At 45.3% G+C, this 25,504-nt stretch overlaps 1 protein-coding gene across 4 annotated transcripts in view; it reads left to right on the top strand.

The window, feature by feature from the left end:
• AATK (apoptosis associated tyrosine kinase) overlaps positions 1-25,504 on the top strand; it is a 106,294-nt gene that overhangs the window by 61,805 nt on the left and 18,985 nt on the right. The window contains exons 2-8 of one of the 4 annotated variants that reach the window (XM_078384288.1): positions 6,511-6,644; positions 9,137-9,280; positions 11,205-11,346; positions 17,020-17,099; positions 20,185-20,303; positions 21,832-21,919; positions 22,600-22,733. In XM_078384288.1, the coding sequence (XP_078240414.1) occupies positions 6,511-6,644; positions 9,137-9,280; positions 11,205-11,346; positions 17,020-17,099; positions 20,185-20,303; positions 21,832-21,919; positions 22,600-22,733 (841 nt within the window). Of the gene's footprint in view, positions 1-6,510; positions 6,645-8,788; positions 8,900-9,136; positions 9,281-11,204; positions 11,347-17,019; positions 17,100-20,184; positions 20,304-21,831; positions 21,920-22,599; positions 22,734-25,504 lie in introns of those variants that run through there. The other 3 variants (XM_072990722.2, XM_078384289.1, XM_078384290.1) reach the window with 3 other exon arrangements.

Below are 25,504 nucleotides of genomic sequence, written 5' to 3'. Positions count from 1 at the left end.
TGATTACTAGTGTAGTGGTAGAAATGTCAGGCTAGGATTCATAAGACATGGGTTCAAATGCTACTCTGCCATAGAAACTCACAGGAGGGAGAGTGGCATTGGCAAAATATTCCTCCTCAAAATATCTTCCACACATGAGAAATTCTGCTGGGCTCACCATAAGTCAGAATCGAACTGATGGCATAGAATGCATCCAGAGATACACAGCTATTGGTTTGGTTTGAGAAAGGGTTAAGTCTCCCTCCCTCCATCGTCCCCGGAGGCCATTCCTCTGTTCCCTTGATGCCTTTGTGGAACTCAAATTGGCTGCAGTCGGAGTAGCTGCCTCTTCCATCCTTGCCTTCTCATCCCTGCTTCCTCCCTCTCTAAGCACTTATTTGTTGTGAGAGGTTCCGGAACACAGCAATGAAGGCCCAGCTGCAACGTCTTTTAAGGCAGGGAATCCGTGAGGGGAAGAAGCCCAATTAATGCATCACAGAGCTGACTCACAGCTGAGCTGTAAAAACCATGGGTTGCTCTCCCTGCAGGTGCCCTGTAAACATGGTGCATAAAGACTCTTTTTGTTAGCGATTGCTGCTATTCTCTGTACTGGCAGTCCTGTTTTTCTCTCCCTTTTCCTCTTTCTCTCTTCCTCCTGAAAGGACAGGTCCCTTCTGCTTCCTCGAGGAAGAGAATGGCAAGCAGTTTAATTCAAGGCATGTTTTACTCTCAACAAGCTTTGCCCCCCCCCCACTACCCACTGCAAGCAGGGGGGAAATGAGTTTGGGCCTTTGAAGATGATCAGTTCATAGCACAGCAAATACGCTGGCGTTGCTTATACAGTATTTTGAAGGAGGCTGCAGACTCTGGCTTGCATAGGAGTTCTGCTCTTAATATATCATTCTAAATACAATTGAATTCTTTCATCACCTTATAAACCATTGTAATTTAAAGTGGTGCCTGGGACATGGTTGCAGGAGTGGGCTAGAATCTAGGATATAATGAGCCGTGAACCACACAATCCTTCTTGTCCCTTGGATTGACATAATAAAGGAGGGGTTCAAATGAGGCCATTTTTTTGGTGCCTGTGCAAAACTGACGAATCTCTAGCGTGTTGCCAGGAAGGAACTGCACAAGGAATTGGCACCTACATATTTTTCTTATTTTAGAGAAAGAATGCCCTCATATCCTCTATGGCACAATGAATAGGCTTTCACCTTGTCTCGTATTCCAGCAGAAGACCACAACAAGCATGCTCTGTAAATACTACAGAGGAAGCCAAAAAAAGAAGAAAGAAAAAGAAAAAAGTGGATGTTGTTACCATTTGTGCATCTCCTATTCATTTCCCTTCCAGTGGGTAATCAAGCTGCCTCTTTCTCCCCATACTCTGCTGTGACTCCTCAATTATGTCTTGTAACATTAAGTGGATATGCTAGAAGTCTCACTAGGAATAATGCCAGGTGGAGTTTTTAATAATTTTTCCTCCCCTGGTGAGTCTCCATTTTGCTGGATGACATTTCTCCTTTCTGCATGCTGATGTTGTGTTGTCTTTAAAATGGGCATAAGCCTTTCTTCTGTGTTTTCCACCCCCTCAAAAACCCCGTCCTCTGTTTTCTACTAATATGCTGTGACATTACGGTTGATCTTTTTATAAGATTATGCAAATAGCAAAAACAATATTGTAGCAGTGTTTTAAGTGTTTTGTTGTGAGTGGGTGTTATAATGAGATTTTTTTTCTATATTTTTTATAGAAAAGAAGTAACAAGTTATTCTTTTGAAAAATGTGTGGGAAGAAAGCAGAAGTTACTCTTCCTGCCCATGTGTGTGTATGCCCATGGAAAGGGACTGCAGGGGTCATCAAGGCCAACCCTTTCTTAACCACAAGAAATCCTTACCTAAAGCATCCCTGACAGGGATGTCTCTTTAAACTTGTCTGATGCTGGAGAACCTGCCACCCTCTGAGGAGTCCATTCCATTGTTGAGCAGCTTTCACTGTTAGGAAGTTGTTCCTAATCTCCTTGTGCTGTCAAAATCGTCTTTCCTGTAATTTAAAATAAACCCATTATGTCAGATCCTATCCTCTGAACCTTGCAGAAAACAAACTCACTCCATTTCTCATGTGATCGCTCTTCAAATATTTGAAGTGGTTATCATACTGCTTTGTCATGTCTTCTCTTTGACAACCTAAACATTCCCAACTGCTTCCAACCTGCCTTACAGGGACTCCATGCCATTTAACATCCTAGTTGCCCTCCTCTGAACATGTTCCAGCTTCTCAGTAGTCTTCTTAAACAGTGCCCAGAACTGGGCATAGTATTTAAGGTTAGGTCTTACCAATGCAGAATAGAGTGGTGCTAATGCTTCCCTTGATTTCACACTGTTCTCATGCTTAGCTTGTTGTCTACTAAGACTCTAGGATCATTTTCACATATGCTGCTGTCAAGACAACTGTTGCCCATGCTATGTTTGCACATCTGATTTTTCCTGCCTAAATGTAGAACATTACATTTTCTCCTACTGAAGTTCATTTTATTTGTTTTTGCCCAGTCGTCCAGTCTGGAGAGCTATGTCTGATGCTTCCACCTCCCACCATTATCTGCCAGGATCCTTATAGGACACCGGTGGGAGGTGGAGATATCAGATGAAGGAATGAATGGAGAGCCATTCTCTGGTAGAGAACACTTGTTTCATCAGGTTTGTGACAGATCTGGCACTCCCTTGCCAATTGCTATCCCAAATGATGTTAGCTGCAGGGTGGTTGAAGATTAGAGATATGCATTCAGATTCAGAAACATTCAGAATTCACTGAATAGTGCCGTATTTGGGGTTGAATGCTGTGCTCTATGTTCTTTTGTAAGCTGCCCAGAATATCATAGAATCATAGAATATTAAGTTGGAAGGGGGCTATAAAGCCATCAAGTCCAACCCCCTGCTCAATGCAGGAGTACAAATCAAAGGATATTTGCCAGGTGCTTTTCTAAAGTTCCCTTGAATGCCAGATCTGTATCAAATAAATGCCAGATTATACAAGACCTGATTCTGGAGGAGGATGAAGATCTGGCATGCATAACCGAAACATGGATGGGCAGGGAAGGGGGTGTCCCTTTCTTAGCCTGTCCTCTCAGTTATGCAGTCCAATACCAGGGTAGACTGGAGGGTTGGGGAGGAGTACCCATTTTGTACAAGAAGACTCTGGAGGTTGTTAGGCGCTCTGCGGCAGTGACACCAGGTCTAGAGGCCCTCCACGTGTTGATTGGGGCCAGGGATGGCATTGGGATCTTGCTGGGTTACCACGCTCCCCGTGACCCAGCCATTTCCTTACCGGAGCTGGCAGACTTCGGCTCTGTGGCTCTGCTGGGGTCCCCGAGACTTTTGGTCTTGGGTGACTTCAACATACATGTGGAGTCAGAGGTTTACAGTCTGGCGCAGAGATCGCCCTTCGCCCTGGTTTAACCAGGAGCTGCGATCAATGAAGTGAAATAGGAGAAGGCTAGAGTGCATATGGATGTGGAGCCCAATGGAAAACAACCAAAAAGCTGTCAGGATCGTGACTAACCTTTACCAATCTAAGGTGAAGGCTGCTAGTTGATCTTACTTCACTGTCTAGGTAAGCAAAGCTTCCAATCAGTAGGTGGAACTCTTCCGTGTACTTCATGATCTATCCGGAGTTGGTCATAGTGACTGGCCTCCTGCTAACCTGACCAATTTGCAGCCTTTTAAACATCAAAAGTGGAGGCCATCCGTTGGGATCTTACCTCCTATCTGAAAACAGTGGATCAAACAGAGATGTCCAGCGCTCCGTCTTGCCCGATGGGACTTGACCACTTTCAGCCTCTGACGTCAGACATGGTGGACAGAGTGCTTGACCCCTGTCATGCCACCACCTCCTGCCTTGCCTAGCCTGGCTAATCAAAGCAGCCAGGCCTATAACATCTGAATGGGCTATGGCAATAATTAATGGGTCTCTTCATTAATTATTATCTCTCTCAAGGAGATAATCATTAGGCTGATTAGGAAGAAACTGAGTTTGGCGGCGAACGATATTGGTAATTATAGGCCCGTTGCTAATGTTTCCTTCCTCAGCAAGGTAGTTGAGAGGGTGGTGGCCGACCAGTTGCAGGCTCTTCTGGATGAAACCAATGAAACCAAAGCCCTGGATCCATTCCAGTTGGGCTTCAGACCATGCCACGGCATGGAAACTGCATTGGTCGCCCTGTTTGATGACCTATTGACGGAGGCCAACAAGGGCAAAATGTCTCTGCTGGTCCTCTTTCATATTTCAACTGCTTTTGATACCATCAACCACAGTATCCTCCTGGTGAGGCTCTCCAAGTTGGGTATCAGTGGCCTGGCTTTTGCTTTGCTCCGTTCCTTCTTGGAGGACAGTCTCCAGAAAGTGCAGATTGGAGAGAGTTTCTGCAGGACTCAATCATCTCTCCAATGCTGTTTAACATCTATATGAGGCCATTGGGAGGGGTCATCAGGGAATACAGGGCTTTGTGTCATCAGTATGCAGATGATACTCAGCTCTACATCTCTTTTTTCCAACAATAGTGGATGCTGTTTCATCCCTTGAGCGCTGCCTGGGGGCCGTTCAGCCATGGATGCAGGAGAATAGACTGAGGCTGAACCCAGGCAAGGCGGAGGTCCTTTTGGTGGGTGACCCAGACATCAGTGATTTGGGAAACTCCTTCTCTTGGGGGGGTGACTCATACCACCAAGAGTGAGGTTCACAGCTTGGGTGTACATCTAGACCCGGCGCTCACCATGGAAACTTTTGCTCCATTTCACAGCATGTATGGGATTAGAAATGAGAACAAGCATTTATAACCTTGTCTACTCATGTAGCATTTATTTTCTCAGATGCCTACTCACAGTGAAATGCCATCTCTCTCTCTCTCTCTCACTCTCTCTCTCTCTCTCTCTCACACACACACACACACACAGAGAGAGAGAGAGCATTACTGTCACACATTTTCATCCTCACACTCAAGCACAGGCACACTGTTATATGCTTTCACGTGTGCATGTTTTGTATGGCTCATATATGTGGTGTTTAACAGATAATAGGAGCAATAACCAGTTAAATGCTGCCCCTGGGAATGTATTAACTTGCTCAAAGAGGCAAATTATCTTCTTTGAATTAAAAAGCATCTTGGTCTCCATGATCTTGCTGCCTCTTGCTGCTGGGAAATTAATTTTTATCTTTTCTATTGTTTCATCTCCTCTTTAATCTTTTGAAAACTAGTGTCTCATAGAAATGGAATTACTGTTTAGGTCATCAGGGTAAAGACAGCTTTCTCTGTGTGACTCTATTTTCTGATTTTGAATTTGGGGCCATTTCCTCCATCTTTCATGTTTTAGAGATTCCTAGAGGCATAGCTGTAATCAGTCTGTAATTTCTTGCAGAAGAAACAACAGCGAGTCCTGGGCAGCTTAGATGCTGTCAGGTTTGTAGTTGCATCAGAGGATGTGAGTTGCACCTTATGCCAAGTAATGCTTTAAGGTACCAGAACATAATTTATACATATTTCAAGAGACATTAATGGAGAGGATCCTCTCCTACCAAAGTCAGGCCTTCACCAGCCTGCTATGGCTGTTCAGAGATAGGATTCCAAAGCTCAGTAAGATGGCCAAGTAGCTGTCTGTCTGGGACTTTTCTGTGAAACCTTGTCTACTGCTTGGAATTGTGGCTGGTTTTAATAAAGATACTGCCTGTGGCAAATAGCTACATTTTCTGAAAGTGGTGAAAGTTAACACACATGGATGCTTTCTAGCAAATAAGCTTGTTGGCAATATGTGTAGCGGGACGTTGTGGGTTGAGACTGAGATGAACAAGACAGCACATGGTGTGGATGTGGGTGTGCGCAGGCAGCAATGCACTGTGTGAAATATCTCAGGTCTGCAGAGCAGACTGATGGTGATTAGCCAGCCTTTGGAAAGTAGGTGGGTTAAAATACCTAGGACCAGTTAAATCAGCAGCACCCCTTATTTCTTTTACATGGATAAATCCCATGTAATGGAACTGGAAAGGGAACATACAGGGAGAGTTGATGCTCAACATGATGAAGATGCTTCTGTCTACACTGCTCTCATGCCTTTCCGGGTTGAGTAGATGTGGATTCAGTACAGGCCAGGCAGTCCATCTTGGTGGAAATATATCTCTGACATCCAGTGTCTCCTGTAATACATGTTGGACCCAACCTGCAATCACAGGGAAAGTAAAGTAGGTTCAAGAGGCAGTGTTTCTGCTTCTAGGGAGTTTTTAATCTGGGTGATTAAAAGGCTAGAACACTTGAAGCCTTTCCTTTCAGGCTGAAAAGGGTTTGAGGTGTAATGTATGGAGCTAGGGATAAGGGGTGGTGGTGGGGATTGATGGAGGAGTGCACCAAGAGTGTCTTGAAGCTAGAACTTCTGAATAATTGTCAACTTAATGAAAGGATCCACAATGATGATGATGATTATTCCCGTTTCTTTGCTTTTCTGTGCATATCCCTTTCTAATCTTTTTCCATTGCTTGTCTCCCTACAGACGGCACTCCCTTGAGTGAGCTGTCCTGGTCCTCTTCTCTGGTGGTTGTGGCTGTTTCCTTTTCTGGGCTCTTCACCTTCATCTTCCTCATGTTGGCCTGTCTGTGCTGCAAGAAGGGGGGCATTGGCTTTAAGGTAAGCACCAAAGGAGGCCCGGGTTTCTGAAGACGGGTTACAGTTGCAACTAGGCTGGTCTTCAATAGAGAGGGGTTGCTCCTATCTTTGGTGTGAACACTTAACCCCATTACACTAGGAGGAGGTCCTGTGTTGCAATAAGAAGAAAGCAGTGCTTAGGAGTGGAAGGTGCTCCTGAGCGCTTACTGTATTTTTAAATCCATCTGGATCAGCACTGCTGTTTACCACTAGGGCGCTATAGGTCTCCGACTCGGATAGTTCTGCCATAAGGTAGGATTTTGGAGGAGGCAGCTTGAATCATCTTCAGGTAGAAACTTTTGCTGCTCAGAGAAAGCAGGGGATGAGGGAGGGTAGTGTTCTTTGTGTCTTTTTGTGCATCCAAAATTATGATGATGATAAGCATCAGCAGGAGACTGTAGACTGAGAATGGAATATGGACAGGGTTCTTCTTGAGCAGCAACAACTCAACAAAGCTTGGTGGCAGGGGCTTGCTGGGAAGCCAGCTTCAGAACCCATCAGGAGGTGGTCGTCTGGCACGTTGCTGGGAAAGAGGGAGGATGGAAGAGGTTCTGATGAGCCCTTGAACCTCACGGGAAAAGGCAGGATGGGCACAAATGTGCTAGACGTGAGCAAAGTGGAGGAGATGAAACAAAGGGAAGGGAAAAGGCAAAGTATATCTCCCAAGGGCATCCCAGAGCAGTGGTTCACCTTTTATCATCATCATCATAATCTTAGAACTGCTTTTAAATAACTTGCAGACATGCTGCAATGTTTAACACACATTTCAAACATTGGAAGTGGACTTTCAATGCTCTGCTCTGGAGGGTCTCCTTTTGCCTTTCTTTCCTTTTGCAATTTTGGTGGTTGTGCAGCCCTTGGTGGATCCTGGGAGCAGAAAATTGGCCCCCAGACTCGCCCATTTTGTCTGTCTCTTGGATACAGAAAGCTGTCCTGTGCCAGATCAGACTATTGTCTGTTTGGCTTGAGTGGCAGCCACTCTCCATGGCTTTTTTTAAAAGAAGGTGTTTCCATCACCTCTTTCTACCTGATTCTTCTTGACTTGGAGAGAGAGAGAGAAGCTGGCACCTCCTGTATACAAATTGTATGCTCAGTGGTTCCTTTCTCAAAGTGTTCATTGGACATTGAATCAGTGGGACAAGAGGCGTGTGCATGTGAAAAGTGGCATTGCACTATTTTCCAAGAGCACAACATATATACTGTATATATGTGTGTGTGTGTGATTTGGATACCTGTGACCTTAATGGGAAGGAAAAATACTTTCTCCAAGCTGAACTTTTGAAGCTCTGCAGCACAAAGGTAGCCAATGGAGTAATCCAGGCAACATCCATATCTGAAGGGTGCTGTGCTGTCAGGAAAGAAGTAAAGGAAGGCGTGACCACTGAAGCATAGAGAAGGAAGGGTCAGTAGGTATACTCTGAAATGATTAATATTAAGATGCATTGTTTAGTCGTGTGACTCTTCTCCAGGACCAATCAAATCAATTTCATTAAGTGACAAATTCCAAAGCATTTCTGCAGAAGATCTGCCTCAATGCTCCATTTGCAGATAAGGATAACAGCCACCCAGGTGCCCTCGTCTTATGGGCAATGCATGTTCCATTGACCATCTGAATTGGCAGAAGGGGCAGCCTCCCTTGCCTCATCCGTTGGCCCTGTAAGAAGTGACAGGGTTGAGGTTGCCCTTCTGCCCAGATTGGAATGTCTACGACTTGGGTTGTAGATCATAACAGAACAGCCACGAGCACAGCAAAGCTCTCTTGTCACTTCTTAATTGGAGGTTTCTCTTTAAGTTTCCAAACCAGCTGCGATCCTCTTATTCCACAGTCCTGGGCTTGGCTTCGGTCTGCCCTAGAATGGCCCACAAGAGAGTGGGCAGTCACGTTGACCTCACAGGCACAGAATGTGCTGGAGAAATGCGTACCCTCATTGCTGGGATTCTTGCGGAGGCTCTTGGCGGCCAGGCCTCCGAGGAGGTGGGGTGTTGAAATTGGAGTTACAGACAGTCCTGTGGGTTAAGGGCTGCCAGGTTTTGGTGTGGGAACAATGAAGCCCTTCAGATCCCCCCTACGCTGCCTATATAGAGTCATGGATAAGGTTTGTGCGCAACCTCTGTGCTCGCTTCCCCATGGAAAGGCCACGGTTGCAGCAGTGCTGGGCACAGGATGCACAAGGGTGATGCTTACCCTCTCCTACCTGATTGCAGGGGCCGCCTTCAGTGGGAAAAAGCTCCTCCAGGTAACCAGAAACGCCTCCTGGCCTCTGGGTGACTCTTGCAGGGAGTGTGTGGTGGTGATGGTGATGGTGATGGTGGGGAGTGGGGGGTGTTGGAGCCTTAGCCGGGGTGGTGGTGGTGATGGTGGTGACGGCTGTGGGGGGGAGTGCATCTGGCATTGTGGGGGCAACAGCTGGGAGAGCAGAGTACTTCCGGTTGGCACATTGATTAACACTCTTTCTCTGGGCACTCTTGCCTAGAGCTGGAGAAGCGAATCCCGGGAGAAGAGGCTGAGGATGGTTTTGAGGTGTCTGCCCTGCACGGGGGCCAGCACAGTGCCCAAAACGGCCTGTAATGTAGAACTGGGGAACCCTGGGCAGCCCTCCCCCTGCCCCCTGACCAAGGTGAGGCTGCTTCTCCCTCAACGGGTGTTTCTGGCTATGTCTTTTGCTGATTGGGGGGGGGCAGGCAGGGTGGAGGGAGCAGAGCAGCCGCCACTGACAACACACAAAAGTACAAAAAAAAAATTGAAGGGACCAGCTTGACGGTGGCGGGGAGACTCTGGAGACAGGCAAGGCAGTGTGTGGGATGGGGCCCTGCAGTCCTACCTCCCAAGGTTTACGGGTTGTCCCATGCAAGGGTGAGAGAGTGGAAGGGGCAGTTCTGGCCATTTCATGGCCCTAAGGCTTCAGTGCTTTACCAGTGTGGGGTAAGCTCCTGAGCAGATCTGTGGGGAGCCTGGGCAGGTAAAGCTTCATTGGTTTTGCTTTTGTCCTGTTCCCCCTATTCCCACCCCCCCAAAAAAAGGTTTTCTCTCCAGCCAAAGCTTTCTGGAACATTTTCCCAATCCCTTGGAAATACATTGAAATTTGGCTATTCCTAAACCTCTTAGGAGCTTTCATCCCTGGCCCTTAGGGCCTCATCTTGACCTCCAAGTTCTCCACACACCAATGTGTGTGTGTGGAAAGAAAAAGGAGTGTGAGTGAGTGCACGGCTGTCTCTGTTACCCCTTTAGTATCTGTGGGGTGTGGTTGCAGCTGAGTGGGAGTGTGTGAGTGTGTGTATGCGTCCTGTGTCTGCTCTATGGTTCACACATGCATAGTTACCAGTACCTGTGGTGGATGCCTGAAGTGCAGTCCTCAAGAGCAAGTTGTGCGCGGGGATTGACTCTCCACATGACGTTCCTTGCAGTTTAGGCAATGTCAGGGGGTCCCGGTCGCCTGATGGGCCTGATTCACAGGCATGGCATTTACAAGGAGCTGCACTCTTCATGATTCCCTTTCACACAGCTCTCTGCCTATGGGAGAGAGTTGGAAAGACCTGGGAGGGAGCTATAAAGATAGGAGTTTAAGGGACTATATATTTGCTCATTTTCCAGTCTGTTAGGAGCATGTGGATGCTACAGAGGTTTAACTAACGTTATAGTAATTCGAGATCCCCACAAGAAAAAACAGCAGCTGTAGTTCAGGGTGAGGGAAGAAGGCAGCATAGATTTCTGCATGCTTAGGGAGCCCGTTTTCCTTAGGGGCAGGGCTGTGGCATGATTTAAGAAGCCCCTTTAAGGTGTAAAGAAGCCAGTATAGGTTCCCAGGGTAGATGAAACACAGGTGTGAGGAGCTGTGAATATATACATATTTTTAAGTTATGTCTGATTCAAGTATGTAGGTGCTTGTATTTCCTCCTTGTGTTGTTACTGTGCATCTGTGCACTCATTCATTCTTACCCACCCTGTGCATTTATTCAACGTGACATGCACAAGTGGAAGTTTTTTGTCTTCTTCCCGCCCTTCTCCCGGGTCCCATGTGTATTCAGGAACATAAGAAGCTGCCTTCCATTGAGTGAAACAATTGTATCATCCAGCCGGGTGTTGGCCGCAGATATTTTGAGACAGCTGTCTTTCCCCACCCTAGCAAGAGATACCAGGGGCTTAGCCAGCCAGTTGTGTAGTTGACTGCTGAGCAAAGGCCCGTCTTTTATCTGCCTGTCTGCCTGTCTTTCTGCCTGTCTGCTTACCTACCTTACCTGTCTGTCTAGCTACCTGTCTATCTACTTTCCTATCTGTCCATTTGTTTCTTAGTTTACTATGTGCATGTCAATGATGAATCTCCTGTATGTGTGTGTGTGTGAAATGGCAACAGTGATAGTAGGAATGAATGAGTTTTTAAAGCTGTACATGTGTTACATTTCAATAATATTTTCTATATAAGTAGTATTCTAAGTGTGGTTGATAGCAAGTGCATGTTTCTACATTTCTCCTCTTCACGTGTACAAATATGTTTGCCTGCCCCACGCCGGCCTCCTTTTCTCTCTCTGTCTTCTTGATCTTAGGAATTTGATAATGCTGAAGGAGAAGAATACGTGAGCGAATTCTCAGTCCAAGGCTCACCCGCCACACAGAATGGCCCTGAAGTTTACATTCTGCCTCTCACTGAAGTCTCCTTGCCCATGTCCAGGCAACCTGGGCGTTCGGGTAAGCTACTGAAGCCTTTCTATTTAGCATGTTGGTCTTCTTATCACAATTAGCCAGAACAGTTTTAACACTCACAATATATACAACACTTGGCAAGCTTGAATTCTGGTCCTCCTGATTAAGGTGGAATCTCTGCACAGATTATGTACCCACAAGAAGGAGCATGGATTAGACTCTCCAACTAAGGTGGGAGAAGAGTCTTCCCTTTTAACCACTGGGTATTTCACTGTGATTAAAAAAAATTTATGGATAACATACCTGCTGACAAAAACAATAGTGAGCGCTGGAATTCCTTAAAAATGGATGCATTTGTTAGTGGACCAGATATTGCTTCATCAGATGCTTATCCTGAAATTTATTTATTTTATTTATTCAGTTTGTGTCCCACTCCCATTAGTGTCACAGCACTACTCTGGGAGGGTAAATGTATTTCTTAGTCTCTAAGACTTGTTAGTCTCTAAGAGGGAGAGTTTTTAATAGTCCATCAGTGTTATCCCTCATCTGCAGTGCAAGAGGAAAGTGCTGGGGTGAAGGTTGGGGAGACCCTTTCCTTTTCCTGCCTTTCCCCTCAGCTGGAGCTCTGCTGGGGCTGTGACTCCTTGTGGGGTGGAGGCCATGGAGTCATTAGCCTCCTTCCCTGCCTTTTTTTTTCAGCCAGCATTCAAGGGAATGGGGTGACTTTCCTTTTGTTTAAAATAAGTGGCATATTGAAATGGCAGTGCATCAACCTGGCAGACTACTGGAATTTCACTGTGTCAGTTAGGAAAGTATTTTTTTTTAAAAAAAGAAGAAAATAGAGGAGGGGATTTCTCCACCCTCCCTTCCTAAGCCACAACCCATGTAATACACCACAGGTTTGTCACTACAGTTAATGCCACCACCTCCTGTGCCATTTTGGCAAAAGGTATCCGTCTGTGCAGGCTAAACAAAGCTATTTCAGATCACACCGATCCATACTAAAAAAGAATGCATGCCCCTGCCCTGTGCCAGAAATGTGCGCAACAGCTCTAAAAGGGGAAAAGGTGGATTATTATAAATAGAAATGGTTTTTTCTGATCCAAGCTATGCTCCCAATGATCTACATACTGTATTGATCAATATGCCAGTATGGACAGAGCCTTAAACAGAAGTCAGGCCTTTTCCTTAGAGGAATACAGTTTTAGCTTTGGGACAGGGCCAATAAAATAAAGGCAGTGGTATAATAAGAAAAGAATTACCCATCCTCAGGTTTATTGAGGGATGTGGTGGCGCTGCCGGCTAAACCGCAGAAGCCTGTGCTGCAGGGTCAGAAGACCAAGCAGTCATAAGATCGAATCCACATGACGGAGTGAGCGCCCGTCGCTTTATCCCAGCTCCCGCCAACCTAGCGGTTCGAAAGCATGCAAATGCAAGTAGATAAATAGGGACCACCTCGGTGGGAAGGTAACAGTGTTCCGTGTCTAAGTCGCACTGGCCATGTAACCACGGAAGATTGTCTTCGGACAAAACGCTGGCTCTATGGCTTGGAAACGGGGATGAGCACCGCCCCCTAGAGTCGAACACGACTGGACAAAAATTGTCAAGGGGAACCTTTACCTTTACCTTTACCAGGTTTATTGTTAATAAATGAACAGGATGGCCAGTCCTGAATTGTCATAATAATTGCAAAATATTAAATATCATCTCCTCTGTTGATCGTAGAAGGCTTGCTCTAGATTCTTTGGGCATCTGGAGTGTGATGAAGAGAAGGGCGCTTGGGGTGGTGCCCTGTTTCCTGGAAGGCCCTTCTAGTTGGGATTTGATTACCTGTGACACTATATATCTTTAGGGGCGTGCTTAAAACCTGGTTAATTTAAAAGGTCTTTTACTTGGTAAAATGTCATTTCCGTGGACATGTCTCAGTTCTTCCCATTCATCTTGTTACTGGCCTTATAGATTACTGCTTGCTGGAATTTCACATTGTCTTATGTTAATAATATTATAAGGGGGGCTTAACTTTTGTTGTGGTTTTGTTTTTACATTGTTAAATATTTTGTTGTTGTAAGTTGTCTTTAGTGCTTTTCTTTAAAGATGGGGTTCAAAATTTTAAAAAACAAATACCAACATTAAACAGATGAGATAATGTCTTCATTGGTATTGAGAGATGCAAAGTGTTGAGTTATAAAGAACACTCCCTGAGGATGGCAAGTGTTCTGTGTAGTAATTAACAAGAGAGTCTTACCCTTTTACCAAGAAATATCAGTTCCTTCAAGATACATTAGGGCTGCTGTATCTGGGGGAACGGTACCTGTAGTTTCACTTATCTGCTGGCTGAAAATATTAAATAAAAAACTCCAGAAATACTGTACATGTTTGCAAGGTGCATTACCAAAACTGCCCACTGGAGCAAACCAGAGACTACTGTGTTTCCCCGAAAATAAGATGGGGTCTTATATTAATTTTTTGCTCCAAAAAATGCATTAGGGCTTATTTTCAGGAGATGTTTTATTTTTTGTTCCTGTACAACAATACAGCCATGTCATCTCCTTCTGGTTGCTGCACAATGGTGGAGGGTGGGGTTTCACTTGACTGGGGTTTATTTTTGGGGTAGGACTTATATTACAAGTATCCTGAAAATTCGTACTAGGGCTTATTTTCAGGGTAGGGTCTTATTTTTGGGGAAACAGGGGTAGATACAGCAGGGTTTCTATATCCACACTTTCGAGCATCCCTATAGGGGTGAGGCTTGGAACCAATTCTCCCAATGATACCATGGCCCTACTGTAGACCACCAGAAGGGTGGTGTGGCTCTATAAACTAGGGCTCTCCAACTCCTCTCAGGCCTGTTACGTTCAAAGAGACTCCAGCCATGGTTGTTGCAGGTTTTTTTGGGCTGTCTGGCCGTGTTCCTGAGGTTGTTCTTCCTAACGTTTCGCCGGTCTCTGTGGCCGACCTCTTCAGAGGACAGGACTCAGAACTCTGTCTGAACTCCAGGCAGCTTGCTTAGGTTTTCTCTAGCCTTCGTAGCCCAGCCAAAAGGGCCAAGTCTTTTCTTCCCCGGGCCCACCACGGCACACGGTTCATGGCTTCCCGGCCTTGCTCTGCCCTCTGCCCACTTGCAGCTGCTCAATGGAAGCTGTGTCTGCTCGGATCCGATCTTTGTTCCCGTCGTGGAGTTGGCTTTCTGTCGCCCGCCTCTGTTTCCTGCCTTGTGGATTCTTTCTCACCATGGGCATGCCCTGGGAGAAGAAGGGGAGGACGGTTTGTTTCTTTTGGGGCAGCTCCCTTGAAGGGCCTCATCCTTTTGCTCCTTAGCCTTGTCCCATTGTATTTTAGTCATTCTTTACCAGAGGCCTTCTGTCACTTGCTCTGACTCTGTGTTGTGTAATGGCCTCTTGTCAGTGATGCAGTGGACCGTTTCTTCTCCACGCCTTTCATCCAGACTGTGGGTGGGACCCAAAGGAGGGGACTAAAAAATTCAGCGCCGCAGGACTTTGGTGCGAGGAAGCTGGCTGCAATGACCAGAGGAAAGGTGATGGCAGCTGACTTTCTTTACTAAGTGCTAGGGGGTGGCCTCCCCAAAACACCTCCTGCTTCAGCTGCTAGAACTTTGTGCCTACATATATATTGCTGCAGTTTTTTCAGGCTTCCTCTGACCAGCGTCTTCCAGATTATTCTGGTTTCTTTTAGATGGGGACCCTGGCCTATAACTCTGCAGTGCCATCTTGTGGGTAAAAGGGGCAGGTCATTACTTTTTGGAACATCTCCGGATAGGGATGTGATGAATGTGCAAAAACATTCTCTGCTGTTTTCTGAGCCTCACCATGGTGAGAGTCCCCAGCAGGACTTCCCGATTGCCAGTGAGCTTGAGTGTCTTCCTGTGATAATGGGTCCCAAGCTTTTTCTTTTCTTTTCCTTTTTTCCCCCTAACTTCTTGCCACCTTCTTCTGCACAGGAAATTCGGTGCTTTTCCTGGGGAATCCTATGCAGAATTATGAGGAAATCTGTGAAGGAAAGTTGCTATTCTGCAGAGAAAGTGGTTAATCTGGAGATAGCCCATGCAGGATTCTTAGTGACACCCGCTACTTTTGGCAGTTTACAGAAGAGATTGGCAAATCTCCACACAGGCCACAAAAACCACTCACGTAGAAACCCGAACAATATGGTGATGGCCAACTCATTTAAAAAAAAACCCCACAAACACAGAGAAAGATTTAAACATTGAAAGTTCACAACAGTGGAAGAGATATTTTTGAAGGTTGCTTTATAAAGTTCTGTCTAATGGTTTTCTAAAAATCATGAGAGGTGAAGCCTGGTATACTTCAGATGGAAGTTTATTCCACAAAATAGGCACTATCACCAAGATGGCCTGATTTCTCATTGTCATCTTTTTTGCTTCTCTCGGCGTGGCCACCCTTAACACTGTGGGTTGGGAGAAGCATGTAAAACTATTTCCTGGGTGAGATGTTCTGCCTTTTTGGAGAATTCTGTGCAGAATTCTAGGGAATCTGACATAGGAAGTATGCCATACTGTGCAGGAATCATCATCATCATCATCATCTTTGAACTGCAGAGCTGGAAGGAACCCTATTGATTATTGGGTCCAGCCCCTCTCAATGAGGCACAGTGAGGAATTGAACTCCCTAAACCACTGGGCTATCCAGCAGTTGAATAATAATTTTGTGCAGATTTTTCTTCTGAAAAAATGATTTTTGAAACTTCTTAGAAATCTTACAGGCTTTCCAGGGAGATTTCTTGAAGAGAGAGAAAAATTTCACACTGAGATATTTTGCTGCAAGGGGAAAAAAAAGACACACACACACACACACACACCGTTTCTTGATACAAGGTTCAGTCTTCCTCCATTAGAAAGTGGGGCAGGAACCAAAGAGTTTAGAGGAGAATCATCCTGGTCTCTATGCAGGGCTCTTGACCTTTACCTTTTCACTTCAGCAGAACTTGCTCCCTGATCTTGGCCTGGGTGTTTTCCCTTCCCCCGCTGTCACCCAGACAAAGGCTTTTTAGTTCCCAGCACCCACAGACCCTGCATTCCTTTCCATGTGAAAAGGCTAAAGAATCCGAAGCTTGCTGTACTGGGGAGGATGGGGAGGGGGTCCGGCCTGCTGGCCATGCGGGGCAGTAGCTCCCTCTGCTCTGCCCACACTCTGTTTTGCCTGGTGCAGCCCTGTGTATGTCATTTGAATGGACCCATAGAATACGAGTTTTTGAGTGTCCAGCTGCAGCCACCAGTGTTGAGCACAACAATAGGGACTTTGCTTCCCAGTGTGACAGGAGCAGCGGCGTCTGGCACTGAGGGGGCGAGGGGCTGGCACTGCCTGCTTTTTGGGCCATGAGACTGCCCAGTTGGGTGGACGTTCCGCACAACCACTTTCTGCTGACTGGAGGCTCAGAACTGCACTGTCTGTAGCAAAAGATGCCTCGGGTGTGTGAATGTACCAGAGTTTCACTTACCTCCAGTCCAAGCTCTGCTCTGTTGATGGAACAGGGATCCAGCAAGTGAAAGTAACTCGGGCTCAAGAGCAGGGATATCCATTTCCCTGGAGAGGATGGATTCCCATATACCTGAACATGTGGGCAGGCTTCTGCCCCACGGCTCTCTCTTCTTCTGGGAGAAGTTAGAATGAGCTGGTTGGGGTCAAAGGGGCAGGAAAAGGGTGTGCAAAAGTTCAGGTGGCTCTCTATGCTCCTTCACAGTGCAACTACTCAAATCCACAGACCTGGGACGTCACAGTCTGCTGTACCTCAAAGAAATTGGCCATGGATGGTTTGGCAAGGTAAGTGGCTGCTCCCTGGGGTAGCTTCCAGACTATAGATCTGCAAAATTTGGCCACATAGGGGAAGAGTGGGGTGGGGTGGGGTGGGGAGTGGAGTGGGAATGGTTGGGTACTTTGGGTTCCTCTGCTTGATTTCTGCCTTCCTTAGTGTTCCTGTTTGGCTGTTACTAATACAGGGAATGAAACGAGAACAGAGTGGTCTAGTTTTCTGTCTACAGATGGAGATCTTAATTCAACCCCTGAATTCAACCCTAGGCCATAGAAAAAGTCACAGTTGAACCATGTGCAAGGAACTTGCTAGGTGAGAAGAATCACAGGCTCAGGAAGCTGGAAGTAATAGGTTACATTTGACAACTCTCACAGAGACTACAGTCAACCATTGATCATTTGCTTAGTTATTTATATTATTTTTCACAGACACACAGACACAGACACACACACACAAAAGTGGCATAGTCCTGGTTTTACAGCCTTTTTATGTCAACTGCTTTGAGAGCCAGAAGATATGGCATATGTTTTAAAATAAATAAAACAAATGAAATCAGTTGAAATAAATAAAATATATGAAATCAATCGTAATGTAATATATAAACTCCAGCCTGGCAGAAGGGAGAAGAAACAGGCTGAAGATATGACGAGTGTCTTTAACCCTATTCAGGGATTACAGAATTCAGTTTCCAGAATATGTTTAAAGGACCGCAGCCAGCCTTGCCTTCTCTGCTCTTGTTTTCTCCATGTGATCAGTGATGAATCTGAAGGGAAGTTACTGCCCACGCATCGGTTCTCCATGTAACCCAGAACCCAGATTTTCCCCCTGTATTCTTGCTTATATGTAGTATCTACATGTGAGCAGAAACCTTGTCTCTTTGGTCTTCTCCCCTGTCAGATGAAGAAAACTATGAAAGAGGGGAGGGAGGGAGGCTGAGTGCCTCCCTCTGAATGTGCAGACAGCCCTGGGTTGTATCACTCCTGAATAGGGCTGTAAATTAACCTTGGTCACTCCAGTCACTTGGGGGAATTGCCCTTTTGCATGAGTACAGGGCAGACTTCCAGTATCAGAGATTATCAGTGTGCAAACTACTGACAGTTGTGTTGGCACATTCAACCAAATGGATAGTGCCCATGAATGGAAAAGCATCCCCAAGTCACCCGTGAATTGATAGGAGTCAGTGAGTAATGCTGAGGGCAGAGAAGTGAAGTGCTGCTTCTTGTTGAAGAATTTTAATGAACTAGCATCTTATACTGGATATTGAGTTGTAGCTGAATAGGTGGCCCACCTAGCATGTTCTTTTAAAGCAGCCTTCCTTTCTGACCTGGTGAGAGGTGGCAACTCACCTTTCTCCACGTGTAATAGAGACGCAGTATCCTGCTCCAGTGTGGGAAAGGATGGGAAAGGATGTGTCCGATCACACAGAAAAGGGTTGCTTTGCAGGGAGAAATATCCCTTAAAGGAATCCTTCTGTCTGTTGGGGAATTGCTCCAGCCTGACCCCAAGAACTGGCAGCCCTACAACTGGGCCAAAAGGGTCCAATTTGGGCATGGATTAAGATTAGGCTGGAGCGCAGTTCCCTGTACATCACATGATCACTGGAAAACAGATTGCAGTTGACTGTCAGGAATTGAAATGTTGTATGTTTAGAGTGTTGAAATAATAAACGAGTGTAAGGAAGAATCAGCCTTGCAAATGAAAGAGCTCTTAAAAATTGAAGCTTGAATAATAGTTTACTATAGTTGTTTCAAGATAGGTAACCAGCAGTCACTTTGACTGAGTAAGGTTACTGAACAAAAATATTCCTGACAGCAAGATGATTTATCTTATAATGAAATTGTTTATATTACAATGCTTAAACATGAAGTGAAGTTTTAAGTCCTATTTTGCACTCTTGGTGATTATATTTTTTTGAGTTCACCATGGTCTATCATTTCAGGATTTTATGGTGACAATATTCTGATGATCTAGAATCTTGGTATTGAAAGGTCCTGGTGTCACAAGAGTTCACAGTTACAAAGCACTGGTGGTCCCAGTTTTGCAGAATGTTAGTTGAAACAGTAACAGTGGCAGATTTTAGGTTACAGATTTCTGCTACAGTTGCAAAATCTGCGGGAATAATATATTTTCCCATTGAAAATTATTTTTTGATTTCCTGGAGATAAGGTTGCTTTAAAATCTGTCTCTGTGTATGTGTGTGGATAGCAATGTGAATTATAAATATCAGGAGAGAAGATTCTCACACACAGGTATTGAACTTATCATTGTAAGGCAGCTCTATGCTACACCACACACACTAGATAGACAGTAGCAACAATCAACATGGATTTTCCTCCATAGATGAAAACTGGCACAAGACTAGCTTGTCTAAGTGAGCACTTAGTAATTTTACTCTGTGTGTTCTTAATATGCTTAGAGGATAAGGACTTTTTAATATATATATATATTTATTCTTAGCAACTTTGATATTTTAATATATGTATTCCCAGCTTTTGGACTGTGACTTTTAAGTCTATAAACTCCTTTATTTCTATTTATGAATTAAGTTCTTGTCTGTGACTTTTATAGCTAAAAGCTTACAATTGAAATACATTTTTCAGACTTAGGTATTTGCCTGCAACTTAATTTTAGTTTTCATATATTTTTAAGTATTTGCCTACAGTTTTCTTCATAGCTGTAAGACTGTTGTATTTTTACAACTTTCAAGTATTTTGTGCATATGGAAGGTAGAAGCAATGTAGATAAATAAAGCTTGTAGAATTAGACAAGCTGATGTTGCCTGGAATTACTGTAACAATGGAAAGACTTACACCTTGATACTCAGATGGATTTTGATATGATTTTCAATTATTGTTTGGTTTCATTCTGGAGTTAACCCTTTTTTTTGGGGTGGGGGAATAATGCCAGCTGTGATGAGCACAGGCTTCTGATTCTTCCCTGGAGGTCTATGAAGTTTTATAAGACTCTTATGGAAGGTTCTAGCATCAGTTTATCCAATCTGACAGGACTGCTGCACAAGCATTCCAAAATATCATTTATTTCACTTTGCGATCACCCCCTCTGTGTGTGTCTTTCACCCTCCCACACTCCCTCTAGGTGTTCCTCGGTGAGGTGAATGCAGGGCTGAGCAGCACACAGGTGGTAGTGAAGGAGCTCAAAGCCAGTGCCAGTGTGCAGGATCAAATGCAGTTCCTGGAAGAGGCTCAACCCTACAGGTAGGTTCCTCTAAGGTTCCCTATCGTAGGAACCCTAAATGGTTTAGGACCTCAATATCTAGCGGAACGCCTCCTCCCACCTTGATCTACCCGAATCAGTCATTCTAGCCAGGAAAGGTGGCTGAGGGGCCTAATGCCGAAGGAGGCCCAGAGAGAAAGAGCAAGAAACTGGGCCTTCTCGGCAGTGGCCCCTCGCCTTTGGAACAGTCTGCTCCCAGAGATTTGTCTGGCTCCCTCGCTGGGTGTTTTCAAGAGCAAACTTAAGACCTGGCTCTTTAGGCAGACTTTCCCTCCTGTCATCACGTGAATATTTTTCCCCATCTTGAGCTATATTACTATTGTTGCTTTTTATTTTATTTTATTGTTTTATTTTATTTATTATTGTTAGCCGCCCAGAGTAGACTTCGGTCTAGATGGACGGGGTTCAAACAAACAAACAAACAAACAAATGTGACCGCTCTCATTCTCATTGTTCCCTTCTGGTGTTTCTTTACTGCATAATGTCCTCCTCACCTATTAGAGTGCATGATTTGTCCAGAACTGAAGAGCAGTTTCAGAACTGTCTGGAAGTGGGAATGATTGCATGACATGAGCATATATATAGGCTCATTCTGGAGCATATATATATATTATATATATATGAGCACATATATATATATAATATGCTCCAGAATGAGCCTATATATATGCTCATGTCATGCAAATTATGTACAGTCCCAGGGCAGGAGGAAAGGGGTGGGTGCGGGGGTGTCATTTGGAATCCAGAGAGATTGACAGAGGGATGGGGAGGGCAAGAGAGAGAGAGTGTGCTGGGAAAGGGATGAATTACTGTACTGACTCATGAACAAACAACCTCCCTATTGTTTGTGGCCATGCTGGGGTAGCTGGCACAGCTTAGGACTGATTTAATTCATTGCCAGTACAAGGTGGTCTCATAGGAACCCCTCCCTGTCCCCATATGAACCTATTGTTTGGTTTGTTGGAAAGAGGGAAAAGGGGGGAGCACCCTGAAACATCTCTTTCTCCGCTAACCTGGCTGGGGCATCACCTGCAGGCATAGCTTGCAGCCTCTTGGCAGTCCAAGCCGTATTGCCAACCCCCCCCCCACCCCCCACAACGGTTCCTTCCTTTGGCATTGTTCGGAAGCTGCTCCCTGACCTTTCCCCAGGGTGAAGGTGGTGGTGGTGGTGGTGGTGGAAGAGAGATGCATTGGGCTGTTGCAGCAAAATGAGTTTCTTAAAGACCAGCTGTTTTATTTGGCATGAGCTTTTGTTGACTGCTCCTGCCCCTGCAGAAGAGAAGCCAAAGCAAAAACGTCTTTTGTCTTTAAGAGGTCATAGGACTGTTGGTTGTGTCTGGTCCTCCCTGTAGCTCTGCAATGCTGAGGTCCTTTGCCAGCTTTGCCATTTTTTTCCTGTTCTAGCTCTCAACTCTTTCCCTTCCTTATTGCCTTCCAATCTCATTCTCTCTCTCTCTCCCTCTCTCCTTCTTCTTCTTCCTCCCTCCCTCCCTCCCCCTTCCTACACAGGGCACTCCAGCACACCAACCTCCTGCAGTGCCTGGCCCAGTGTGCGGAAGTGACACCTTACTTGCTGGTGATGGAGTTTTGCCCACTGGTGAGTCTGAGGGGAAGCCTCGCCACTTCCTCCACTCCTTCTGCCCCTCCCCCCCTCCTGCACACACCCTGGTTGTCCCTCACTGCTGCCCCAGCCCCTGGGGTAGTTAAAGTGCCTGGCCAAGGACCAGACCTTTTTTCCAGGGCTCCTCCCCAGAGTCTTCTCAAGCAATTTCTTTGGTAGGCACCTTTCTATGACGCTGTAGCTGCTCATTGCACACACACAAAAAGCCGGGTTTGTTTATTTCTCACCGTAGGGGTGGATGGATGCTGCTGCTGTTTCAGATATAAAGAACCCTTGCTTTTAAAAATTCTTTGAGGTTTGTTCCTTGTGCTTCTGGTATTTTATCGCAGGGGTGGGTGACCCTCTTGTGGGTTTTTTTTGAACTACAGTTCCCATCAGCCCCAGCTAGCGTAACCAATCGTGAGGGATGATGGGAGTTATATATAGTGAGGAAGCATCTGGGGGATGTCCCTGTGGCCCACCCTTGAATCAAGGCATATGCTTGTTTCCCAGCCTGGGCCTTCTTTGGAGCTTGGTGTCAACCCTTTTTGACTACATTGCAGAGATGCTTTCTCTCTCTTGTTCTTCTCCAACCCACCCACTGAGACCTCACAAGAGAGGTCCCTAAGGCAGTGGTGTAGCCGTGGGTAACGCTGCTGCTGCTGCCACCCTGACAGGGTGACCTGAAAGGCTACTTGCGGAGCTGCCACGCGGCTGAGGCACTCGCGCCTGACCCTCTGACCCTGCAGCGCATGGCCTGCGAGGTGTCCTGTGGCCTTCTCCACCTTCATCGCAACAACTACGTGCATAGGTGAGTAAACAGTTCCTGCTGAATTACTTGCCACACATCGGGCTGGGGTGCAGAAGATCAATGTGGAGCAGCAGAGTTTTCCTTTTGGGCTTGATAGGATGCTTCAGAAGAGATTGTAGGGAAATTCCTAGGGTGTTGTTCTTCCAGGTCCAGCTCACTCCATTTTGTCTATGTGGATCGAGTCTTTTCTAACCCTATTTGGGCACTTGGGAGGGGGGGGATTGAACCTGAGACACCTTCTGTCTGTGTTATGCCATTTTGTTGCTGAATTCACATAGCTCTATTCCTAGGGTTTAGACATTTCATGACCTTATCAACCAAAGAGTTGTAAACAATGTCCCCAAGTTTCAATCCCTTGCCAAGTTTTAGTTCCCCTCCCCCAACCGAAAATGGGGACAAAGATGGTATTTTTGCTATAGAGAGAGAGAGATATTTTGCCCCAGCACTGAGACAAACAAACAGTGCCCCATGTTATATTTTTCAGCAAATCATAATGCTGAGAAGAACTGGCATGCTTTGGTGGTGAGTGGGTGGAACCCGCTCAGAGGGAAGGCATTGGAATTTTCTGTGGGTTCAAGAAACATGAGACAAGCAAATATGACTTGTTAAACAAATGCAGCTGCGAGGGTCTGTAGCATAAAACAAGGGGCTAGAGCGTGGGAAACATGGAGTTCTTAGGATGGGAGTTGCGACATAGGGCAGGATGTTTTAAGATACAACGTGGAATTGCAGTGCTATGATCGGGATGAGCAGCGACATCCCCTCTTTCTCCTCCCTGCCTCTCTTGCTTGGGGGCCTGGGCTGCCGCATTCGGTGCACAGCAAGAAACCAGCCCACTGTGGATGCTTCTGCAGCTCCGGCTCATCTCGCCCAGCTGCTCCTCCCCATCAACAATATCCTGGTGCTGAGTGAGTGGCACTCAAAAGACTCCAGCATCAGTGATTTTGTTGAAGAGGATGAGCCCTGCCATCTGTGGATGATGAACCACCTCTTAGGGACAAAAGGAAAAGCAAAAGGACAGCTGACTTCAGACAATGAGCTGGAGTACACTAGGAGGAGAAGCTACAAATCAGAAGAACCTATCCTCCGTTATGCTTTTACTAGGAAGTGAATTACTGGGGGGGTGGTGTCTCAAAGAAACTTCTCCCCAACTCCATCCTCTAGTTTTAACATCTTAAACAGGTTTCATACCTCAAAAAAATGGGAATAGAAACACTAGTTAAGCCAGACCTAACAAGGCTGATGCAAATACTACACCAAGATAAATACAAAAACAAAGGTAGCCACTTCGGCCCATTTAGTACATTCGATAGAATCAATAAAATTTCATAGATTTATTTATTTATTCTATTTGTACCCCGCCTATCTGGTCAGTACAACCACTCTAGGCGGCTATAGATGTGGACAAGAAGCTTTCAAGTTCCCTAGCAGTGCTGATATAAGGACCACTCCGTTTCCTTGAACTTCTCTCCTGTGCCATTTCAGGAACCTTGTGTTTCGCCTGAGGGAAGAGAGTGATCTCTGTGAAGTATCACCAGTCTTGTCTTTTCAGAAATGGAGACTCATGAAATGCTTTGTTAGCTCAGTATAAACTGTAAATGTAATCTGATAGCTGCATATTTACTAGGGACTTATTCAGTCTGCAATTTCTGCTTTAGAGCTGAGTTTAACTGCAGATTTCATGGTTATACTATTTGGCCTGAGTTTAAAACTTTCCATATCTTTCTCCACCTCCTCCATTTTGTATCAACTAGCTTGATCAAGAGTTCTGGACAATATTTCCTATATTTTACCTGGACCTAATGTTTGTTTCCTGATTTATTTAATTACATACCACCTATCTTCCAACACTGAGACCCAAAGCAGTTTATAGTGTAGTTTCAAAAACACACTCACTAAAAACACAATTATAAACATTAAAACATAATTAGACCTGTCACTGTTTAAGACAAAATTGAATTAAAATACTTTTTAAAAGCTTTTTCAGTTCATGATAATTTACACTAAAAATTAAAGAGAATCAGGATATCCCGTTAAAACTCCTAACCTTAGCAAGCGGGCAATTACCAAAGGTCTGCCTGGATAAAATGGATTTCCCTACCAATGGAATTAAAGCAGGGAGGAAGCCAGCCGAGCCTCCTAAAGGATGGAGATCCATATTCTGTGAGCAGCCACTAAGAAGGCTCTGTCTTGTGTCCTCACCAAATAAGGCCCTGAGTGTGGCAGACTGACAGAAAGGTTGTCTTTGGAATATCTCAAAGCCCCTACAGGTTTGTATGGCAGAATGTGATATTTGGGGTTTATTTTTCTTTTGTATTTGCTGGAAGTCCATGGGTGTTACACTAGACCTCCCCAGTCAGAGTTGGAAATGGTAGTGTTGGCGGGTTGTGGGGTGGGTGAATATTGAGATCAGCAGCAGCTTTGCTGTTTCAGAAGTTGAAAACATCTAGGCTAGCCCTCAGTGAGGAACTGGAACTTTGCTGCATAAAGATGTTCCATGAAAATCCTATCATTATGTGTCATGCTATTTTCACTTTCTTTAAAATGGTGTTCTCTGTAACTATCTTGTAAATAAACTTAAAAGCATTAACGTGTAGAGATAGGCAAGCTTGACAGGAAGACATGTTAGGTCCATGGAGTGAAGGAGGGCTTTGAAAATTTGGAGAAGGGTAGTTTGTACAGCTAAATATGGAATGATGAGCTCAGGCTAGCATGTGGCTGAAAAGTGGTTTCTGAACTCCACTGCTCTCTGGGGGTATGGTTCTTAATAC

This window comes from Pogona vitticeps, chromosome 2 (assembly GCF_051106095.1).
Source record: "Pogona vitticeps strain Pit_001003342236 chromosome 2, PviZW2.1, whole genome shotgun sequence".
Lineage (NCBI taxonomy): Eukaryota > Metazoa > Chordata > Lepidosauria > Squamata > Agamidae > Pogona > Pogona vitticeps.
Note: the sequence above shows the minus strand (reverse complement) of the source record. Positions and strands in the feature narration are given on the sequence as shown.